A 22,026-nucleotide genomic window follows, 5' to 3' on the forward strand; every position below is an offset into this window, starting at 1 on the left:
GTATTAAACAAAACTGAAGAATTAAAGAAAAGGCATTACTGCTATGTGGTTTTCCGGAGTACCCAAGAGAAAGAAAACATCTAAACATCTTACAAAAAGTTTATTTTCAAAAAGTTAAACAAAGAATATACAATGACTTAATTTTAAGTATCAAAAGAAAAAAAGAAGAGGCTCTTGGGAATGTAAAGGATAAGAGGAGACCCAGGGCATCAACGGTGCTTCATTCCTTATACTCGTTCCAAGGCTTCTAACATAATGATACTGTTTCCTCGGATTACCTAAGAAAGAGCAAGGCTGTTAGTAAAGTCATACACGAAACCTGGCTAGAGAAATGGAAATGAATTTAAACAGATCACCACAAATCACTAATTAAGAATGGAATCCACCTCTACCACATATTCTCTAGCTGAAAATTCTTTGCTGCCATTATGCTTTGTGTTAGAGAATTAGTTTTTTAATCAGTTTCTGAAGCCTGTGAGGATCATTTTGTATACAAGCATGTAACCAAACTATCTAGCAACTGAGTTTCACAAAGGAGTTTTTTCTCTTGTACATTATGACAGAATTTGAATGTACTATAGATTATTCAAAGATATCCAGTTCAGAGGCCAGCAACCTTTTGGAGAGAAGAGGCCTGGGCTCAAATCCAAAATCTGACATTTAGCAGCTTAACTTATGAGTCATCAATTTCAAACAAACCAATAAGAATTCATTAGATAGAGTGCCACTGCCATGAAGTTATCATAGTAAGGTTAGAACAGATCATACCTGCACTATCTTACCACTTATCACTATTCATCCCATTAGGTCTTAAATGCTTTGCTTTTTCCAGTCTTTTTTAGAAAGGTGACTATGCTTGGCAGAACTACATAAGATATTAGTTTAGGACTTCTCTATTAACACTTTAGTAGGGATTAGTTTACAGCCAGAACTCAAAGCCAAAGAACATAAAATTTTTTTTTAGCATTGGATGGCATGGGAGGCAGGGGAGAAATATCATGGTACTATGCAAACCAACTCCAAATTCCCAATACTTCCTATTGAGAGTACTGGCCCCTCAATGCAAATTCACAGTTCACCTTGGGCTTATAAACCTCCCTCGTCTAGACCCCATGCTAGTAAGAACTACTTGGTTCCCTGTTACATGGGAATTCACAGTCACTAAACTTGTGTATCTCCTGGTAACAGTGGCATATGCTTTCTCCTTAAGAATAGAAAACTGGTATCAAGAGCATCCATATAACCACATCTCAATGTTAATGTTCAGGAAATGACCACCCATAAATCTGAAAGAACTATAGTTGTAGGTCAAGGCCGCATCTAACCTAAAATAAAATTCAATTTCAAATTATCTCTATTAACAGTAAAAGGAATGGTGGGGTGATGAACAATTTATATTTGGAATCCATACGAATGTGTATCTGACATGGAAATTTTCAGCAGAATAAGAATTCACATTGTAGACAGGCTGCATTAGTTGAAATTATGATGTTAGCCAACATAGTCATCCTACCTCAAGGTATCAATGATTGCACAAAGCATGACAGATACAAAGGCAGAGACTACACAGATCTTGCTCTCAAAAAATGTAAAATTCTAGTGACAAGGAGAGGAAGTGGAAAGGCGAACACACACATAAATACTTCCAAGGCAAAGTGCTGAGAAATTTGAGAAAGGAGATAACTTTCAGCTTCGGAAAGTCTGGGAATGAATGCATTATGGAGGAAATGACACCTGAGTTAAAGCTTTTTAAAGGTAGGAGGAGCAGAAGTTGAAAGCTTTTTTTTCAGGCACAGGACAATATGAATGTAGGCATGTAAGCATCAGATGATATGCTAGTTAGAAAATCTGACCTCTAGACAATGAGGTTTTTTTTTTACAGTTTAAAAGATTTGCCTGGGACAAATCGTAAAATGGCTGGACCTTCCTAGACTGCTATCTATTTTTCATTTGTCCATATGTGAGTTTGAAAGAATCCAGAAAGTCCATCTATAGAACATTTTCAAAAAAGTGAAGAGAATTAGCTTTCCAGGTGTAGACAGTTACTGAAGATAAAGGATGGATTAGTAATAGTCTCTGAGGAATCCAGGTATGTTTAAATGATTTGCACCAGCAGCCTGATACGACCCCTAAAATAAATGGTTTTCTTACATCCACAGATTTAGGATAAAAGAGATGCTCATGACATAAGCACTGTGCCTGGCAAGCTTAATAAATGTTTACTAATTACAATTATCTTGAAAATTGTTACTTACCACCATTCCAATATTGTTCTGTTGCCCACCTGGTGCCATCTCTACACATTCATCAATCACAAGATTCATAAATGGATCAAACCCCCGCAATATTCCTTGGACGTGCCTCCCACCATTTAATTTCACTAAGAAAAAAAGTGAAATTTTAGCAAAACTACCCATTAACCATTCTAAGAAAAAAAATGAGTAAGAATTACTAACATTTACATATAATGTTTGCTAAATGCTTCATTATCTTGTTTGATCCTTCAAGCCTAGGCCTCAATAGAACCTAATTGTCCAATATACACTATTAAGTAACACAAATCACAAATGTGAAATAAAATCACCTCTTGCCCACTTAAAAGCAACATTATTAAAAAGAAAATTTCATTCAATTGGTCTCTATTAAAATCTGAATTGGTGATTAAAAAAAGAAATTAAATTATTTCAGTATGTTCAGAAACAAATTGGAATTGATCGAGTGTTACCTTATGGAGGGTCTAGTAAGTATCTTAGTAAGAAGAATAATCACAGGCATGACAGGTATTTATGAAGTTTTTAAAGAGGCCATAAGAGACTATTAATTCAAGTAGTCTGAACTTTAAACATTCTCCCTAAAATGATCTCTTAATTTGTACTGATTTTAACAGAGAGGGATTGCTGTTCTACCCCCGTACAGAATGCTGAAACTAATTCCGAGGTTTTAGTACTTTGTTTCAATATTAACCAACTGTAGTGAATTAGATACTGCCACCAGACCCACATAAATAAAAACTTAAAACATTTGTTAGTAAAATCATCTTAAGTAACTTACATGATAGCTTCTTGTCCATAAATCTGAAAAAGCAAAATGAGGAAAGTAAAATGACACTTTCGAACTTTTTCTTTAAAGCACAAGGAGGAATGTTCAAAAAACCAGTCACTAGCTGTGCAGTAGTCAGCTTAAATCTCACAAAAGACAGGAGAAGCAGATACCTGAGCTTCCTCAATTGGTACAACTGTTTTTTATTGGTGGCAGCTGAGGTGTCAAACTAATGTAAATTTAGATCAAACTGACCCCAAATCACTACATTCATTAATCTTTGTAAATCTTAAGCATATTGTAGAAATGTAAATCCCCAAAATAGTCCTGTCTGAAATTACACTTTTCCAGATTCAGAGATAAAGGTCACCTGTGGTTCATATTATTTTATACTAAAGCAGTAGTTGAAAAAAAAAATTGAGATTAAAACTGTTTCATCAAACAATTTGATGTTTTCCGATACCACATGTAGATTTAAAAGAAAACAAATAGGTTCTTTCTGGGGGGAGAAGAGTAATTAACTAAGTTGGGGGGGGGGGAAAGGGGGATTAAGTTATAAGTATTAATTGTATAATTATTTTCTGTAAAAAAAAATTAACATTTCAGCCAGGCAAACACTAAAAACTTAAAAGTACTATATTATATTATTAATTCAGTCTTCACCTTTTTCTTTTAGGTGTTCATGGACTGGAAAGTTAGATTTTCTTCTTTTTTTCAATTCCCAAAATATTTCTGTTTACAATCAATTAGTCCAAAGGAAGTAAGTTACTAATGAAGGCTGGATTAGTAATAACAGTCTTGAAGAATCTCAATGTTTGATTTATACCAATAGCCTGAAATGACCCTTAAAACAAATGGCTTTCTCATATTCCACAAATACAGAAGAGACATGACAAGCAACTTTTTAATCAATCTATAATTCAGGACTGATCCTGGTAGCAAATAAGAATGACAAAAGCTGAGCTGGAAAGATTTGATAAGCAGTTGTGCCCTATTTTTATGTATTTTTTTTCCTACATGGGTTTATAAAACTTGGGTCATGAAATAATTTAATTTAGTTCAATCTCTTTATTTTAAGGATGAGGAAACTGAGGTCCACCTAAGAACTTCTATTCTTATCCATGACATTAACCCAGATTGCTATCACTACCTTGACTTGGTTTTCACAATAATTTTTAGTGTTGGAAGGGTCCACAGAGGTCATCAAATATAACCTGTACTTGAATTTTTCCTAACTTACATGAGCAGCACTGTCTAGCCTGTAGTTGAAGACCTTCCCTGAGGGAACTCTACCCCACTCTACTTTTGTCAGTGTTTCCTGACATCAGGAGGAAGCTTGCCTTTTTTGAAATTTTTATCTATTGCTCTTGGTTCTAACGTCTGGGGCCAAATGTCCCCTGGAACGTATGCAGTTTAAGAATGTCCCCCATAAGTTGGTGGTCACTGGAGGGTGGGAAGGACAATTACTTCCCATTCCTGGAAGCAATGTCCATGTCTGCTGGTGCTGCCTGACACCGTACTCCCATATTATGCTGACTCCCAAAGAGTTTGCAGTCCACTAAAAAAACCCAGATACTGTAACCATTTCTCCCTATCCTGGCCTTGAGCTCAAACCTTCTCCTCCCCTAACTTTATAAGTGTAAGACTATAACTATCCCTACAGAACTTCATCTTATTGGATTCTGCCCCATGTTTTAGTCTGACAAGATCTCTCTGCTGTCCAGTTTTCATCCAGCACATTAACTATCATCTGCCCTCTTTGAGCCTTTTCCCATGAAAGTGCTTTGCAAAATTTACAGCATCATATAAATGCAAGTTTGTGTTGTCCCTTTCTTTCCACATCTCAAAACTTATCTACAGTAAGTCTTTCTATCTTAGTCTCCCTTTCCCCCCAAGGTGATATATAAGCCCTTGGAATAAGTGTCCTTGATGCTCTCCCCTCCCAGCTCTTTCAGCATTTCACATGACTTACTCCAGTTCAAAAAGCATTTCCCTGCTAACTCTAGAATACAAACTCTTGAGCAAGCAAATTTATAGCTGTCAATAGCCTACCTTTTCAAATGCATTTTGTATTATTTCCCTTTATGTGCTCTACTTTCTGGCTAATGCCCCATTATTCTCTGCATCTATTATTCTACATCCCATTTCTACACAATCATACAAGTCATCCCTTGCTAGCCCCTCATCCTCATGCAGGGCCTCATCTTTGCCTGTCAGAACTCTCATCTTCCTTTCAACCCAACTCAGTTGCTCTCTTCTCCACCAAGCTTTTCCTGATTCCTCCAGTTGTTAATGCTCTTTTCCTCCTCAAATTATTGGTTTTTAACTTATTTAACATTGTATCTACTAGTAGACTAAGTTCCTAGAGGGCAGAGACTGTCAATTTTGTCTCTGTAACTCTAATATACTATGTATACATAATAGGTTACTTATTACAAGTTTGTTGACTCTTAACATTTGGAGCTGGAAATTAATTTTAGAGATTATCTACTCTAATATTTTTATTTTACAGATGAGGAAATAGGCTCAGAGATAAAGTGATTTGTCCAAGTTACACAGAAGACTGGGTACCTGCCTCCCAGTTCAATAGCTTTCAAGGCACTTATATTACTACCACCTCTTTCTACAGGCTTCTTCCTCTCTAACTATAAATCTACTCAGGTGTTTCCAATCTTGAAATAACAAAATCTTTCCTAAATCTTTCTACTCCCTTCAGGTATCATTCTTTCTAAATTCACTAAAACATTTATTAAGCATCTACTATACACAAAAGATTCTAGTCCTCAAGAAACTTTCGGGGGAAAAGGAAATAGGTATTTACATAGGCCACCTACTGTGTACAGGGCAATGTACTAAGTGCTTCACAAATATCTAATCTGATCCTTAAAACAACCTTGTAAGGCAGATGCTTTTATTGATCCCCGTTTTACAGTTGAGGAAACTGAGGCAGACAGAGGTTAAGTGATTTGTCCAGGGTCACAAAGGTTGGATTTTAACCTGGGGCTTCCTGTCTCCAAGTTAAAGGTTCCCTCTACTTCATCACCTAGCTACAACGGAATAAGACATTATGTACAGTACAAGGAAAATTGAGATGGGGAAAGCTGAGGAGAACTGAGAAAAGCTTCATAAAGGAGATGGAAATAGTTGAGTCCTTAAAGTAAGGGATACTTCTAAGGCCTAAAATTTGACTCAACCACATGCAATCTGGTTTTCATACCTAAATACTTAACAAAAATGGCTTTCTCAAAGTTCACGAATGGTACCCTACTTCCCAAAACCATTTTTTGGGGGGCATGCCCCGCTAGATCAAGCCTCTATTTAAGTGTTGACTTCCTCTTCAATATCTTTCCTACCCTTGGCTTTCATGATATTCCACTCCAGGTTCTTCTAATATGTCTAATGACTTATTTTACCTGATTTTTCTCCTCCACCCCACTTTTCTTTTTCATTCTTCATTATAAGGTATGGCTCCCTTGGGTGGGATGGGGAGTGGGATATACAGGGAAATAAAGACAATGTTAAGACAAATGATCAAGACATTTAAAAAAAAGAGAAACAGTGAGCAGTACTTCATGGCACTATGTAGAAGTGGGTCTGGTCCTCAGTTTTCACATCTGTAAAATGAAGGGATTGGTTTCGATGTGCCTGCTTCCTATCTGACTAGGTCTTGCGTACTCATTCCACTTTAAACTCTGCCATCTTTCCACCGTTTCATTCCAAAAGCTACAAGAAAGAACATGCCCCCAAAACGTGTGAGGTAAAAAGAGAACACCAACGAGCAAGGAGAAGGTGGGAAATCTGGCTCCACTTAAACCACCTCTGACAGGTCATTGTCCTTCTCCGAGCCTCAGTTTACTCTTCTGTCAAATAAAGTGGCTGGAATTACCTCTAAACTCAATCTGGTTTTAAATGTCATTCTTTCAAATAGATTACACGGCGATTCAAATCACCAAGCACTTGTTTTAGGCTCCAAAAAAGCCCCGAGGGAATCTTAACGTGGTAGATGCAAGGTCTGAAGGGCCCTGCGATCCATCTATCTATGCATCCATCCATCCATCCATCCGTCCATCCATCCGCCACACCCAGCATCGCCTCCCAAACCTGAGGCCCCTCAATAACCACTGTTCGGGAGAGAATGAATGGAGCGCGAGACACAAGAGGCCGAGAGCGCGCGAGCGCGCGCCCCTCCCCCTCCCCACGTGGCCAGGGGCAGAGAGAAGGCCGGGAACGTGGAGCATGCCGGGAAGCAGAAGCCTCTAATCGGCTTCCTCAGGCCTCCCTCACTAGCCGGTGCAGGCTGAGCTGAACTCCCGGGCCCTCCAACTGCCAGGTCACCGTACTCACTTTTTTAGCTCGGGTGGGTGCGCTTTACTCATTTTGTTTCACTTGCGGCCCTTCGCCTCCTCCCCGTGCAATCCTCGGCTTCACTCACGCTCCCCTTGCCGCCACTGACGCCACCTTACGTCTGGCATCATCGGCTCCGGCAAACCAATCACAAACCGAGCAGCCCCGCCTCGTGCTGAGGCAGCCAACCGAAGCCTGCTGCGCATGCGCACTGCTACAGGTGGGCGGGGCTGGGAACTAGCCCGGTAATTGAACAGTTTGTTGGATTTCAGCGCGGATCCTGAACCTGTCTAGTCTTTTGGGGAAGAAAGACAGAGACCCAGATAGAAGAGACTTATCTGAGGCAGAGGCAGATAAGCAGTTAGTGGAAAGGACTCAAACACAGGTCCCTCTGTTTCTAGTGTCTGCTATTTATTTTATTCGTATATTACATTATTTTTATTTCATTGTTAAATCCAGTCCATCCAAGAAATATGTATTGGGAGTTTACTATGAGCCAGGCGCTGTACTAAGTGCTAAAGACACAATTAATTAAAAGCCAGTGCCTGCCCTCAAGGCCCTTACAATCTCAAGGGGTTGACAACGCACAAAGGAGGCAGGGAAGCGGGGGTTGGGACAGGACTGGGGATTTTCTTGTAAGTTATCTTGTACCATGGAGTCGAATCCAGGTAGGGGAGCAGATCAAAAGTGAGGTCCAGCGTGTGCCGTTTCAGCATCACTCCATACTTCCCTTGAACATTGCATAGGCCCATAAAGGACCTAGGACTGGAAGGGTGCTTAGAGAGCCTCTAGTCCAACTCATTTTACAGATAAGGAAACTGAGGCCCAATGAAGTTGCTCGAGTGCTGTCTACACTTACAAAATGGCCAGGATGGTAATGAGCCTCTCTGAATTTAGGTAAGTAGATCCTCTAATTATAAATATGCACCCTCTAGGCCATACCTGCATGGGAGTCAGGCCCACATCCACATCACAAGGGGAAGGCCCGAGAATCATGTAATCAAGGTGTGAAAATCCATGCTTGTATCGATATAAGCCAGGGATGTGCAGGGATGGTAACTTTGTGAACCTTAAAAGTATCCCGCCTGAGAATGCCCCAAAGAGTAATAAATCAGTCAATGAATCACAGAATCAGAAAACCTGAGTTGAAAGGGATCTAAGTAACCATCTAGTCCAACCCATATATGCAAGGAATCTCCACTATCAGAAAAGTGATCAGCTTGATTCGATAGCCTCTGCATCTGAGGAGAAATTCACACTTTTTTGACAGCTCCATTTCTTAGATTTTCTTCAATACGGAGCCTAAATTTGTCTCTTTGCCAGCTGTCACCCATTGCTCCTGGTTCTGCCCTCTGTGACCACACAGAGCTATAAAAAGTAAAGTGGAGATTTCACTTACCTTATAGAGTTGTTGAGTGTATCAAGTGAGAACATGTAAGGGACCTTGCAGATCTAAAAGTACTATATAATTGCTAGCTACTAACATTATTGGTATTTTAATGCAGCTCAATGTTATATTAACATTTTTGGTTACATACACTGCTGATTTGCAAACCCAAAGATATTTTTTATAACAGCTGCCATCTAAACAAGTCTTCTTACCTTTGTACCTGCTGAAGTCAACTCTTTGTACCTATGTAAGACTTTACGTACCCAAATGTAGGTAGAACTTTACAAATCTGAAAAGAATTCTCTACTACATAACAAGTCATCTAATGGCCTCCAATCAGAGGGCATCCAATACCTTGTGAGGGAGGCCATTTCTAATTATTTGCAAGTTTTTCCTGACATCAACCTTAAATTTCCTCTGCAACTTCCACCCACTGCATCTAAACCACCATTTCACAGATGAGGAAACTGAGGACCAGTGAAGTTGCTCGAGTGCTGACTACACTTATAAAATGGTCAATATGGTGATAAGCCTCTGAATTTAGCTAGGATGATCTTAAGACAAACATGAAGCCTCTTGGACTTCACCTGCATGGACATCACAATAATGAGGCAGGAGAATTATATAATTAAGAGGGAAAAATACCTTCTTTCTGGGGCCAAGGAGAACAAATCTAATCCTTCTTCCATATTACAGCTCTCAGATACTTGAAGACAGCTCTCATGTGCCCCAAACATTCTCTGCTCCAAGCTAAACATCCTTTGTTCCAGGACGTTAATACATTAAGACTTGGAATCAAGAAGATTCAGGTCTGAATCCTGCCTCAGACAGGGTTGTATAACCCTTCAGTTTCCTTCTTTGTAAAACCAGAGGAATACTACCTACCCTCCCATGTTGAGAAAATGAGAAAGAGAAGGCAAACTATTTTGCAAACCTTAAAACATTGTATAAATACTAGCTATTGTATGGCATGAGCTCAAAACCCTTCATAGTCCTGCTGGCCCTCCTCTAAACATCTTCCAACTTATCAATCCCTTTCCTAAATAGCAACACCCAAAATTATACAAAATACATCAGATATGATCTAAACAGAATAGACAATGGAACTACACCTTCCCTACTTTATACTTGATATATTCTGAACCCGCATGTAAGACTTTGAATCTACTTGTACCAAGTTAATTTTCATTTGGCCTGTTCTTTTTTGAATACTGTCAGTCAGCGGATTATCACTTTACCCATTATTCCATGTTGCCATTATTCTATAAAAATGAGGTGTTTTTATAAAGATAAAATTATTTATCCACTCTTAACACCTTGATAGTTGTGATTTTAATGAGTTATATATTATACATAAAGATCATTATCCCTCACATCTTTTTGTTCTTTTTGTCCAAGTTTCCTCATAAATTCTCCCTCACGGATTTATTAGTTTGACAAAAATACAAAATGTTCATCCATCTAATAATAAGAACAAAAATTTAGAATAGGTGTTGAGAGGTTCTTCCTTAACATGATAAAATGTATCTAATCAAAATAATTTCCAGTAGTTAGTAGTTTTGGAGAACTTTTATTTTATCTTTCTGGTTCCCAGTTTTCCTAGGCAAGCTCTAAGGTCTATTAGTGTACAATTCTTTCTAAAAGCCATATTCCTAGAGGTCTATCCCCAGTCACAAGCATTCATCAGGCGTCCCCTGTAGGCCCAGCATTGCTGGGTACACAAATAATCTGACACTAAAGAGTCCCTCAACAAATCCTTTCTCTGGCAATCTCTTCCTTGTTCACTATGGAAATACCTCAAATTCCCTCTGATTCCAGAAGCAAGGGGAAGCCAACAGACAGAACATCTTAAATATAAACTTGCCTCAACACAGCCTTAAGATTAACAGACTGTTACAATTGAAAGGATCTTGGAATTTAGTTTGAACCCCTCATTCTATTTGAAGAGTTTGAGGCCTAGAGAAATGAAGTCTTATGGGAGGAAATGTGTTTTCACTAGAACTGGAATTTATCTTGGTTATCTGAAACCAAAGTAATTCTAATGATCAGATACTTCAGAGAATGTCAGAGTTGGCATCTCTCAACAAGACCTTAAGGATCGCCAGCTAGTCCAGTCCCCTGTCACAGGAGGGCACAGGTCTATGCCACAAAACGGATGCCCAGGTTTCTTGATTTCTACTCTAATGCTCTTCCTGAAGGCATGAACACCTCCAATAAATGTCACAATTCAGTTTAGGTGTAAATGGACCAATTCCTCCATATGTGCTGTAAGTGATGTTTCTGATACCTGTATAAATACATTCTTCACACACTGAGAACCAGGTAAAAATATCATTGTCCAGATGTAAAAAGAAAAGCAGTTCACTAATGGGGGAAGTAAAAAAAATCAAACTATTTATTTTTTTCATCAAACCACTAGGAAAATATGACATAGCCTTGAAACACTGAATAGGAAGGCTACGTTAATTGCATTCAGTAAGAAGTTGGTATAAAGAGAACAAGATCTTTTCCAGCACAATGCCTGGTACTAGCATGTTGCTCAAAGTTTTAACCAACAGTGATTACTGGATAATTGGTGCTAGCTGCATCTTGTATTCTGGAGTAGAAAAAAGCTCTCCCTTGCAACCTGCTTAGAAGTTTAAGTTGTTTTCCTACCCTTTCCTGTCCTTAGAGGTTCCTTTCAACAAGTTGTTTCTGTAGAAGAGCCAGGGTCAGATATCACATCTTTTTCTGCTTTGGGGAAAATTAACTGACCCAAACCTGTCATCCACCATTCCATTAAGCAAGAGGCTTAAGATTGTTCTGTAAGCAAAGAGAGGCTTTCTTTGGCCTTAACTGAAAACCGTTTCATGTTAGTCTCAAAAAACACTAACTGAAGTGTTGTTCTTGTAGTATCTTCCAGAAGGGCAAGAAAAAGTAACTTGAGCAGCAGTCTGAGAAAAGTCACTGTGAAGGAACCTGAGCTTCACATGCCTGGTGGGACATTTCCCATTTATATCTTGCTTGGTGTCCTGGTGAAAGCTGGAGCAAACACTGTCTTCATCAAAGGAAAGACCATCTGGGACCTGCTCAGTGCTGTAATGCAAGTAACCCTCTTTCCCCAGACTCCCTTCGGAATGCCTGTTCTTATACTGGGGAGAAAAATACAACTGGTTTCTCTTTTCCAGTCAGTACTGAATTCATGGAAGCTGCTTTCTGGTCTATGGGAAATGGTTCAATCAGGTGGATGTGAAGTTGGCACCAAACACAAGTGGACAGCTACCTCAGGGATTCATGTCAGATGGGAGGTAGGTCGGGGAAGTGCTAATACCTATAAACCCAAACGTTTATTCCAGCTGAAAGCTGTTAAGGGTCATTGTTACTGAAGGGAAGGGCCTGGGTACTATTAGCTCTCCATGCTACCTCCAATCCAGATCTGAGCACCAGTTTCTTCCAGTTCTTCACCTATGGGCTAAAACATAGAATGGAACCAACAGAGTCCAGAGGCAGATGGGAAATTCCCACAAAGGTATGCTTAAACTTGCTACCAGCCTCAATTTCTTCATTCTTAAATTTTCACTGAAAGGTAAAAATTTCCATACATTTTTACAAGTAGACCCATTCTCCCACCCCAGATGACTACTGACAATGCCTCTATTTTGCAATAGATGCCAGGGAATCCTTCATCTTCTTGGTCATGGTGGGGATGAGGTGCATGTGGTCATCAACACATTTGGTCACACAGGACTCTAGCTGCCTCTTCACCTGCTGCTCCTTGCTCCCAGCATCCATCAAGTCTTTGGCTTTGTCATTGCAGTGCATGGTACATCGAGCCAGGCGGTCCTGTAATCAGAAACCATAAGTCAGGGATATAACTAACAACCTGGTGATATGGTGTCAACTAACAACCTGAACAGTATTAGTAAAGCAAACGGGAGCCAGGAGACAGAATAAACCATTCCGTTCAGAATACTTTTCGAGGAAACATTGAAAAGTTAAGTTAGTTCAAGGGTCCTTAAGTCAACAACTTGATCTCTAACTGATAAGGGAAGAGCAATGACCCAGGAGTCAGAGAATCTCTGTCCAAAACATGATTGTGATTTACTGCCTGGGTGGCTTTGGACAAGTTACTTGACCTCCCTCAGTCTCAGTTTCCTTATCTCTATATTGAGGGGGTTGGACTAGATGACCTTTAAAGTCCCTTTAAGTATTTGAGCTACAAACCTATGATAAAACGTTTGCAGATTTTGAAACTTGTCCTTATGGGCTTTAGTCTACAGAGCTCTTAAATTCTACCCTTTTTAAATTAGGGCTACAGATTTTAAAAGGGTTTCTTTTTAGCATATATTTATAGGCATCTGAGGGTCCTGTAGTGGCAAGGGAAGCTTTCTGCTTATCTAAATCTCACTCAGTTTTCAAGATTCAGCCCAAGACTCCCCACATTAGAACTGTAAAAAAGACTTAGAAGTCATGTAGTCTAACCCTAACTCATGTAGGAAATCCTTTTACAGCATCTGCCGTAGAGGAGAGTTAATACAATATCTGCCTGAGCTTCTAAGTCCACAACTTATCCCAGGGCACTACAGGGAAATAGACAACAAAAAAGGTGGTAAACCTGACATCCCTGAATCAGTTTATCAAAACAAACAAACAAACAAACAGAATACTTCCTGAATGCTTACTTGTCAGCAGGAAGGAAATAATGGAAAAGGCAATATGGTCTGTGAGATCATAGTTCAAAGGGGCCCTGTATCAGTAATCAGGAACATCAGAAATTAGACTACAGGTACCACTGGCTAACATTATAAAGGGGAACCAATAGTATTGTCTGATTCACTCCATCCCACCACAACATTCACCTCTAAGGATGATTGCATGTATTATATATTCTCTTTTGTCCCTTGCTATAGTGTTGGCATGGTCATAGGTGACAAATGAGTCATCAATAAATAACTTTTTTTTTAAACAACAACTATTATGTGGAACAAAGTCCTAGATTTGGGGTAGGAAGATAGTTCCTTCATCCTTTTGGGTTTCAGTTTCTGAAAAGTGAGGGGTTAGAAAGTATAACTTTTAAGATCCCATTAAAATGTAATTCTGGCCACCATTGTAGAATACACCAAAAGTGTAAAGATGGTCTGTATGTTCAGATTTATAATCCAGGTAGGATTCAAGGCATACAGGAAAGAAAAAAATATAAGTAATAAATAAGTGAAAGATTTTTTGTGTTCTAGAAAACCAGACACATGGAAAAGATTACTAGGAACTGGAATAGTATTAGACACTGTGTCCCATATCTTCTACGTAGATGCTGTTGAAGGAATTTCTATATGGGGGAAAATTTAGATTAGATCAAGCTCTAATGTTCCTATTTCAACTCAAGGTTGGGAAGGGTACATGGAAGCAGTGGGACTTGGGCAGATTCTTGAAAAATGGGTAGGACTGGATAAGTGAAGAGAAAGTCAGCTTCAGGAACCCTCAAAGATGCCTGTGAATATTCACTGAAAGAAACCCTTTAAAACCTGTATCCCTGATAAAGGTATTACTCTGTCCACTGGTTTGACGCAGTAAAAATAGGCAGGAATTATTAAAGCTCAAGGATCACATGATAACCGTTGTAAAGCAGGAAGTGGGTTAGAGTTCTGGCTCTGGAGTCAGGGAGATTTGAATTAGAACCCTGCCTCGGACTAGCTACGTGACCCTGGGAAAGCCATTTAATCTCAGTTTCATTTTTCACATCTGTAAAATGGGGATAACAGTACTTACCTCTCAGAACTATTGTGAGGCTCAAATTAGATAACATGTAAACTGCTAGGCCAACTTAAAAGTATATCTAAATGTTAGTTTTTATTAGAACCCAGGACTTCTCACTCCAAATTCAGTGCTCTCCACACTGCACCTCCCTAGTGCCGGAAGGGATCACAGAAATCTAATCTAATCCCATCATTTTATATGTATGTTTCAAAATGGCTTTATTTATTTCCATGGGGACTGAGTGTGAAGTTTCAAAGTTTACACTGGGTTTGTCAACTTATTTTAGCCTTATATGCAACTGTATATGGTACAAAGCAGTCTATTTTCTTTTTTTATTCGCTCATTCTTCTGTATCATTGTGTATGTGTGTGTATGTGTGTGTGTGTATACGCACCACTTTAAGGCTGGCAAAGCACTTTACATACATCATATCACTGGATCCTCATAATAGCCTTGTGAAGCAACAATAACAATAATAAATAATACTTATAAATGATAAGCTTTTTTTTTTTTTGAGGTAATTGGGGTTTAGTGACTTGTCCAGGATGACAGCGCTAGTGAACTCTAGCTGACTCTTGGGCCTATCCAGTGCTCTATCCATTCTGCCACCCTAAGATAAGCTCTTAAGGCTTATGACTTCACTAAGACATTTGGCGAATTCTCATTTGATCCTCGCACCAGCTGGGTGAGGGAGGTGCTATCATTTACATTGTACAGATAAGGAGACTGAGAGGTTACGTGGTTTGTCTATTGTCACACAGTAATTTACTAAGGCCGTTCTGAGTTCAGGTCTTCTGGACTCCAAATTCATAGCACTAATGATTATGCCACCTAGCGGCCTCATCTCAAATGATACATGTACACGTATGTATGTATGCCACACACATACACAAATAAAACATATACAGGTCTTTTTCTCTCTCAATAAAAGAATCTTTGAGCTGAAAGGCATGAACAATTTGGTAAATACTCTTAATTTCAAAATGTTCTGCAGAAAGGTTGACCCAAGTTATAGCTTTGGCAGGACTGAATTAGCATGTCTTTCTTCCCACAGAAGAATACTATTCCCAGCAATGAGTTTTCCCATCTTTGCTTACTTGGCATATAAGGTCAACCCCAGGGTTGCTTTGATTTACATTTCTATGATTATTACTCATTCTGAATATTTTACTCAGGTTAATACTTTGAACATCTGATATATTTTTTATTTTGAAAAACTGTTCATATTCTTTGACTACCTATTTGGAGTAGATTTTCACCGGCAGCCTCCCAGGCATGAAATGTTATATAGCTCCTCATCTCCATCTCCTTTTATCTGAAAGTCCCTAAGAAACCTTATCTAGGTCTCTTTACTCATGAGATCACCTCACATTTATCCTGCATCTTTTTTTGTACATTGCGTTTGCATGTTGTTCTCTCCCTTCCCCCCAGGTAGGCTCCTTGAGGGCATGGGCTTTTTGCCTTTCTTTGTATCCCCATCACTTAGCACAGTGCCTGGCACATAGTAAGTACTCAATATAATGCTTACTGACTTGCTTAATATAATAAATTTGTGTTATCTATAGATTTTGATGTAGAAGATATTTAACTGAAAAATATAGGAGACATTTCATAGTTTTCCCTCAATCTGCAGGTTTTAATTCTGAACTGGTTTTACTTGTGCAAAAGCTCTTAAATTTTAAAAAGATTATTTTTCACAATCCTTCATATTTTATGTCTGGTTATACATATTCCCACAATCTAGATATTCTTCTCTATTTTTTAATGTATCATATGACCTTTATGTTAAGATTTTTTTTATCCATTTGGAATTTATGGTGTATATAGTGTAAGATGCTGATCTAAACCTGGTTTTTTTTGCCAGAGTACTTTCTATTTTCTCAGCAGTTCTTATGGACTAAAGACTTTCCCCTTCTGTGGATTAAAGAGTTTCTTTTCCAGTAGTATATATTCTTGACCCAACTCCCCATTTCATAGAGAAAAATCGATAAATTTGTACTATATGATGTATTCAGCTATACCGTATAGTTGTGAAGGGGAAGAGTGCAAAAGAGCCTTGGATCTGGAGTCAGAACACTTGAATTAAAACCCTAGCTCTGCTATTTCATATTTGTGTGACCCTGGGCAAGTCACTTACTATGGCTAGTCCTTGGTTTCCAGATTATCTGTGAAACCTGAAGGTTAGACTAAAATTCATTCCAACTTCAGATACTATGAACTAAGTAAGTATGTTGCGTATGATCATTTCTATTAAAAATAGTCATCAGTGTCTTGGCTAGGTATATGATTCTAATAGTTTCTGTGGGAAAATCAAATTCAGTTTATGTCACACTTTATTTTATAACATTCTTCCTAAAAAATAAGCTACTATAAACATGGAAACTGCCAGCACTAATATAAATGTTAACAGAATCAAGACATCAATCTAGAAATGCAACTTAGGAAATTTTGAATCTGTCATCTCTAATGAGATGATGCTTACCTGGAATTTCTCCAGTTCGCTGGTCACAAGAGCCTGTGCCTGGGCCAAGGGAGCATGGCAGCGTTCAATGCACTGATGAACCTGCTGCATGGAGGCTTGGGTATCTTCACAGCAGATGGCACTGCACCGGAACATGGTACCCTAGGAAAGACAGAGAAAGGGGAAAGGTCAAGTAGGAACACATTCTTCAGCCCTGGGGGAGAGATATGCAAAAGTATAAACTGAAAGATACAGAAGACAGTATTACATGATGGAAAGCATGCAAGATTGAAGTTAGAGGAGTCCTGGATTTAAATACTACCAATGACACCTATTAATGGTGTGACTATGGACAGTGTATAATCCCTCTGTGTATAAATTTCCTCAAATGAAGATAATCTACCTGTACTTACTGTACCTACCCATAGAGGGCTGAGGTAAGAATCAAATCAGACAATATGCACAAAGTATTAGGGGGAACCTTAAAGGTTTATGTAAATGTAAGCTATTGTGATGGAACAAGATATGGTAATAACAGAAAAGAGGTGAAAATGTACTTTTGTACCACTGTCTGGTCCTTATCTTAAAAAGCCAACCCCTCCCACTTATAAAATAGGTAGACTATAATCTCAAAGCCAGAAGTAAAATCAAGGGCCATCAAGTCTAATCCATAACTGAACAGGAATATCCTTTACATTTCCCCCCAAACTGCCTGTTTAGTCTGACCTGAAGACCTTCAGGGATGGAGAACTTTCTAACTCTGCTACCTTCAGGGCAGCCTTGCCCAAACCACTTTCGGAGAAGTCTAACTGTTAGGTTTTTTTATACCAAAGCCAAGTCTGACTCTCTGCAACTGTTACCCACTGCTGCTCTGGGCCTTTGGGCCCAGACAAAACAAATCTCATTCTTCTTGCATATGTAAGGCCTCCAAATGAAAATAACTGACAATCGACAAAGCTTTATATATACATACATTACTTCATTTGAGCTAGGTGTCAAAGTGGAGACTGTGCTGGACCTGGACTCAGAAGATCTGCATTCAAATACAATTTCAGACAGTTTCTAGCTGGACAAGTCACTCACCCTCTCTGTGCCGCAATTTCCTAATCTGTAAAATCTGTAACAGCACCTACCTTCTAGAATTGTTGATGAGGATCAAATAAGATTTAAACTGCTTTATAAATGTGAGCTATCCTCACAAGGAGGAAGATAGCATTTATGTAGCATCTACTACATGCCAGGGATTGTGCTGAACACCATGTGCAAAGCATTGCCAGCTACCCCAGTACTAAGATATGAAGTTTAGATAAGATGGAGTCTTTGTTCTCATACAGTTTATATTTTCTGAACAGTTGTTGAGAAGGAATTACAGAAATGGCCATATGGTTTGGTGTATAAAATCCTGTACAGGTGGTCAGAAGATGGGTACAAGATCTAGCCAAGGGTCAAAAGGTCATTAAACTATGTTGCAGGTGCCGCACAACCAACCAATGTCGACGGAGGACACTTTGTATCCAGCAGCGCAGGCACAAGAGCTACAAGACGTGGCTTTCAGGTATAGACCACATGCAGTATAAAGGAAGGGATTTCTCACAGGGGAAGATCAGTAGTTCCCACCCTAAGGAGTTCTCGGAAAGGGACCACAGATCCCACTTATTTAAATGTCACACACAAACTATACCGGGGAAGGAGCTTAGTGCCCTCACCCTGGCGGACTCTGGTATTTCTTCTATCACCTCCGCAGGTGAGGAAATCTTGCCGAATAAAAGAAAACCAAAACCACCTAACCCCGAGTTTGTATTTTCAAATCCAGTAAATTTACTTAACATCTACGGGATGCAGAAAAGTGGTGAGCCCTTGTCGAGCACATGCTTGGTTAACGAGCCCCCCGGACCCCGGGCACAGAGGGGTCAGTGGCCCTGCCGGCCCAGATCGAAGCTCGGGCGCGAGAAGCTCTAAGCCCGGGTGCATGGCGCAGAGTGCCCGCCCGGGCCTTCTGTCCTGCCTGTCCCGGCCCGGGCTGATGCGGACAGGGCAGCACCGGGCGGTGGGCGTGGGGCGAGCCTGGTCACCAGCCGGCGTGGGGAGTGCTGCAAGTCCCTAAGGTTTAGTAAAGGGTCAGGAACGCAATCAACGCCATTCTACAGGAGGTAACAGAACCTCGGGAGGGGAATGGGGACGTGACCCACCCAAGGTCACTGCTGCTGCCGCCGGCCTGGGGCCTCCAGACCCGGCGGGCGGCTCTCCTTCCCCGGGGCCTCCGAGGCGGCATCCACATGACCCTTCGGTGACCTTGGGTGGGCTCCCTTCCCTCTGCCCCTGGGCGCCTCAGTTTCCCCGCGCGTAGACTAACGGGGGGTTGGATTCGATGTGGGTGCCTCAGTTTCCTCGTGTGTAAAGTGAAAGGAGGGGGTGGATTCGGTAAAGTCAGGGGGGTTGGACCGGATGCTCCCGACCTGTCACAGCGGGGGGTGGGGTGATCGCGGTGCTCGGAGCCTCAGTTTCCCCGTGTGTAAAATGAGGGGGGGCGGGTTGGACTTGGCGCCCTGCGCCTCAGCTTCCCCGCGTGTGAAGGGGGCTACCTAAGGGCCCCGGCATGACTCGGTGGTTTAGATCGTGGGGGAGGGCTCCCGCCTGCCCTCCCGCCGCCGCTACCTGCATCTTGCGGATGTTCTCCCGCTCCAGTCCTTTCACCATGGTGTTCACCGCCTCCTGCACCCGCAGCTGATGCGACTCCGCCATGGCGTACATGCGTACACCCCCACCCCCCCCCGGCCCCGCGCCCTGCCCGGCTCGGCCCGAGCGCTAGCCCCGCGTCCACATGGAGCCCCGACAGCGGCCCCGCCCCCTTGGGACGCCCACTTCCGGCGCCCGTCACTCGCGGCGCTCCCAACTAACCAGCGAGTCCTGCCGAGCGACCCTTCCTTCCGTCTTACCTGCGCGGGGCCGTGTTGCCCCCTCGCGGGCGGAGGAGGGGAACTGCAGCCCCCGCTCCCGCCGCTGGTTCCTCGGGCGCTGCGGGGTCCCCCTGCCGGCCCTTCCAAGTAAGCTCCTCCAGGGCAGCCCTCCTATCTCACGGGCGGGGAAACTGAGGGCCGCAGACGTGACGAGTGCGCGGCCTAGCATCTGAACGCAGGCCCTGAGCCTTCCTCTGTAGCAGCCCTGTCCTCACTTCACCTGGCCCCCTTACAATGAGCAGCCGTCACTTACACGCGCGTGCGGGGCTTTAAAGCACGCGTGGCTGGGAGAGCGCAGGACCCTTTTATAGTGGGAGTACCTGGTGGGAGGTGGGCGCTACTTAGTGGTTAAAACAGGATTTAGAATTTTTTAATTGATTTATTTTGCTTCAAAATAAAATAAAACAAAACAGCCCCATAGTGTCCCCTAAGAGCTCTTCCTCCATTGTTTAGCAATTAAAAAAAAAAAGTGAAAGTAGGTAGCGTCTGCGGTCTGTTGTTTGTTCTGAAGAGGACCTGGAGAGGCCCGGTGACCTCGTGGGGGTCGTCTTGGCTGGTCACACGACTTGGACCTAAGCGAGGCGCTGTCATCCAGGGCCAGCGGGCGGGCCGAGGACCGAGGAGGGCCAGCGGAGGAGGGCCAGCGGAGGAGGGCCAGCGGAGGAGGGCCAGCGGAGGAGGGCCAGCGGAGGAGGGCCAGCGGGCGGGCCGAGGACCGAGGAGGGCCAGCGGAGGAGGGCCAGCGGGCGGGCCGAGGACCGAGGAGGGCCAACGGCCGGGCCGAGGACCGAGGAGGGCCAGCGGAGGAGGGCCAGCGGGCGGGCCGAGGACCGAGGAGGGCCAGCGGAGGAGGGCCAGCGGGCGGGCCGAGGACCGAGGAGGGCCAGCGGAGGAGGGCCAGCGGGCGGGCCGAGGACCGAGGAGGGCCAACGGCCGGGCCGAGGACCGAGGAGGGCCAGCGGAGGAGGGCCAGCGGCCGGGCCGAGGACCGAGGAGGGCCAGCGGAGGAGGGCCAGCGGCCGGGCCGAGGACCGAGGAGGGCCAACGGCCGGGCCGAGGACCGAGGAGGGCCAGCGGAGGAGGGCCAGCGGGCGGGCCGAGGACCGAGGAGGGCCAGCGGAGGAGGGCCAGCGGCCGGGCCGAGGACCGAGGAGGGCCAACGGCCGGGCCGAGGACCGAGGAGGGCCAGCGGAGGAGGGCCAGCGGGCGGGCCGAGGACCGAGGAGGGCCAGCGGAGGAGGGCCAGCGGCCGGGCCGAGGACCGAGGAGGGCCAACGGCCGGGCCGAGGACCGAGGAGGGCCAGCGGAGGAGGGCCAGCGGGCGGGCCGAGGACCGAGGAGGGCCAGCGGAGGAGGGCCAGCGGGCGGGCCGAGGACCGAGGAGGGCCAACGGCCGGGCCGAGGACCGAGGAGGGCCAGCGGAGGAGGGCCAGCGGGCGGGCCGAGGACCGAGGAGGGCCAGCGGAGGAGGGCCAGCGGCCGGGCCGAGGACCGAGGAGGGCCAACGGCCGGGCCGAGGACCGAGGAGGGCCAGCGGAGGAGGGCCAGCGGGCGGGCCGAGGACCGAGGAGGGCCAGCGGAGGAGGGCCAGCGGCCGGGCCGAGGACCGAGGAGGGCCAACGGCCGGGCCGAGGACCGAGGAGGGCCAGCGGAGGAGGGCCAGCGGGCGGGCCGAGGACCGAGGAGGGCCAGCGGAGGAGGGCCAGCGGCCGGACCGAGGATCGAGGAGGGCCAGTGGAGGAGGGCCAGCGGAGGAGGGCCAGCGGAGGAGGGCCAGCGGCCGGACCGAGGACCGAGGAGGGCCAGCGGCCGGACCGAGGACGGAGGAGGGCCAGTGGAGGAGGGCCAGCGGCCGGACCGAGGACCGAGGAGGGCCAGCGGCTGGGCCGAGGAGGGAAGGCCAGCGGCCGGGCCGAGGACCGCCAGCGGCCGGACCGAGGACCGAGGAGGGCCAGCGGCCGGGCACAGGTCCAGGCAGGGCCAGGTGGTCCTGCGTGCGGCGTGGCTGGTGTCCGAGCAAGCGCTCAGCGCTCCGCAGTGCCCGCTGCCTCTGTGGCAGCTGGAACCAGTTATTCCCATGTGCCCATACCTGGGGAGGCATC

General features: G+C 43.7%; 2 protein-coding genes across 2 annotated transcripts; both read right to left on the reverse strand.

Annotated features, from left to right (window-relative positions):
* Positions 1 to 83: 83 nt before the first annotated feature.
* Positions 84 to 7,596, reverse strand: SNRPG (small nuclear ribonucleoprotein polypeptide G). Its single transcript, XM_072635288.1, has 4 exons — positions 7,384 to 7,596; positions 3,052 to 3,074; positions 2,256 to 2,380; positions 84 to 278 (listed from the first exon to the last, which is right to left on the reverse strand). The coding sequence occupies exons 1-4, from the start codon at positions 7,413 to 7,415 to the stop codon at positions 228 to 230; spliced, it is 231 nt and encodes a 76-aa protein (XP_072491389.1). The 5' UTR covers positions 7,416 to 7,596; the 3' UTR covers positions 84 to 227.
* A 3,549-nt stretch (positions 7,597 to 11,145) lies between these two features.
* Positions 11,146 to 19,833, reverse strand: FAM136A (family with sequence similarity 136 member A). The gene is made up of 3 exons (XM_072635289.1): positions 19,623 to 19,833; positions 16,989 to 17,129; positions 11,146 to 12,595 (listed from the first exon to the last, which is right to left on the reverse strand). Exons 1-3 carry the CDS (start codon positions 19,716 to 19,718, stop codon positions 12,407 to 12,409), a joined length of 426 nt encoding a protein of 141 aa, XP_072491390.1. The 5' UTR covers positions 19,719 to 19,833; the 3' UTR covers positions 11,146 to 12,406.
* Positions 19,834 to 22,026: the final 2,193 nt, after the last annotated feature.

The sequence above is a fragment of the Notamacropus eugenii genome, chromosome 1 (genome assembly GCF_028372415.1).
Source record: "Notamacropus eugenii isolate mMacEug1 chromosome 1, mMacEug1.pri_v2, whole genome shotgun sequence".
Classification (NCBI taxonomy): Eukaryota; Metazoa; Chordata; class Mammalia; order Diprotodontia; family Macropodidae; genus Notamacropus; species Notamacropus eugenii.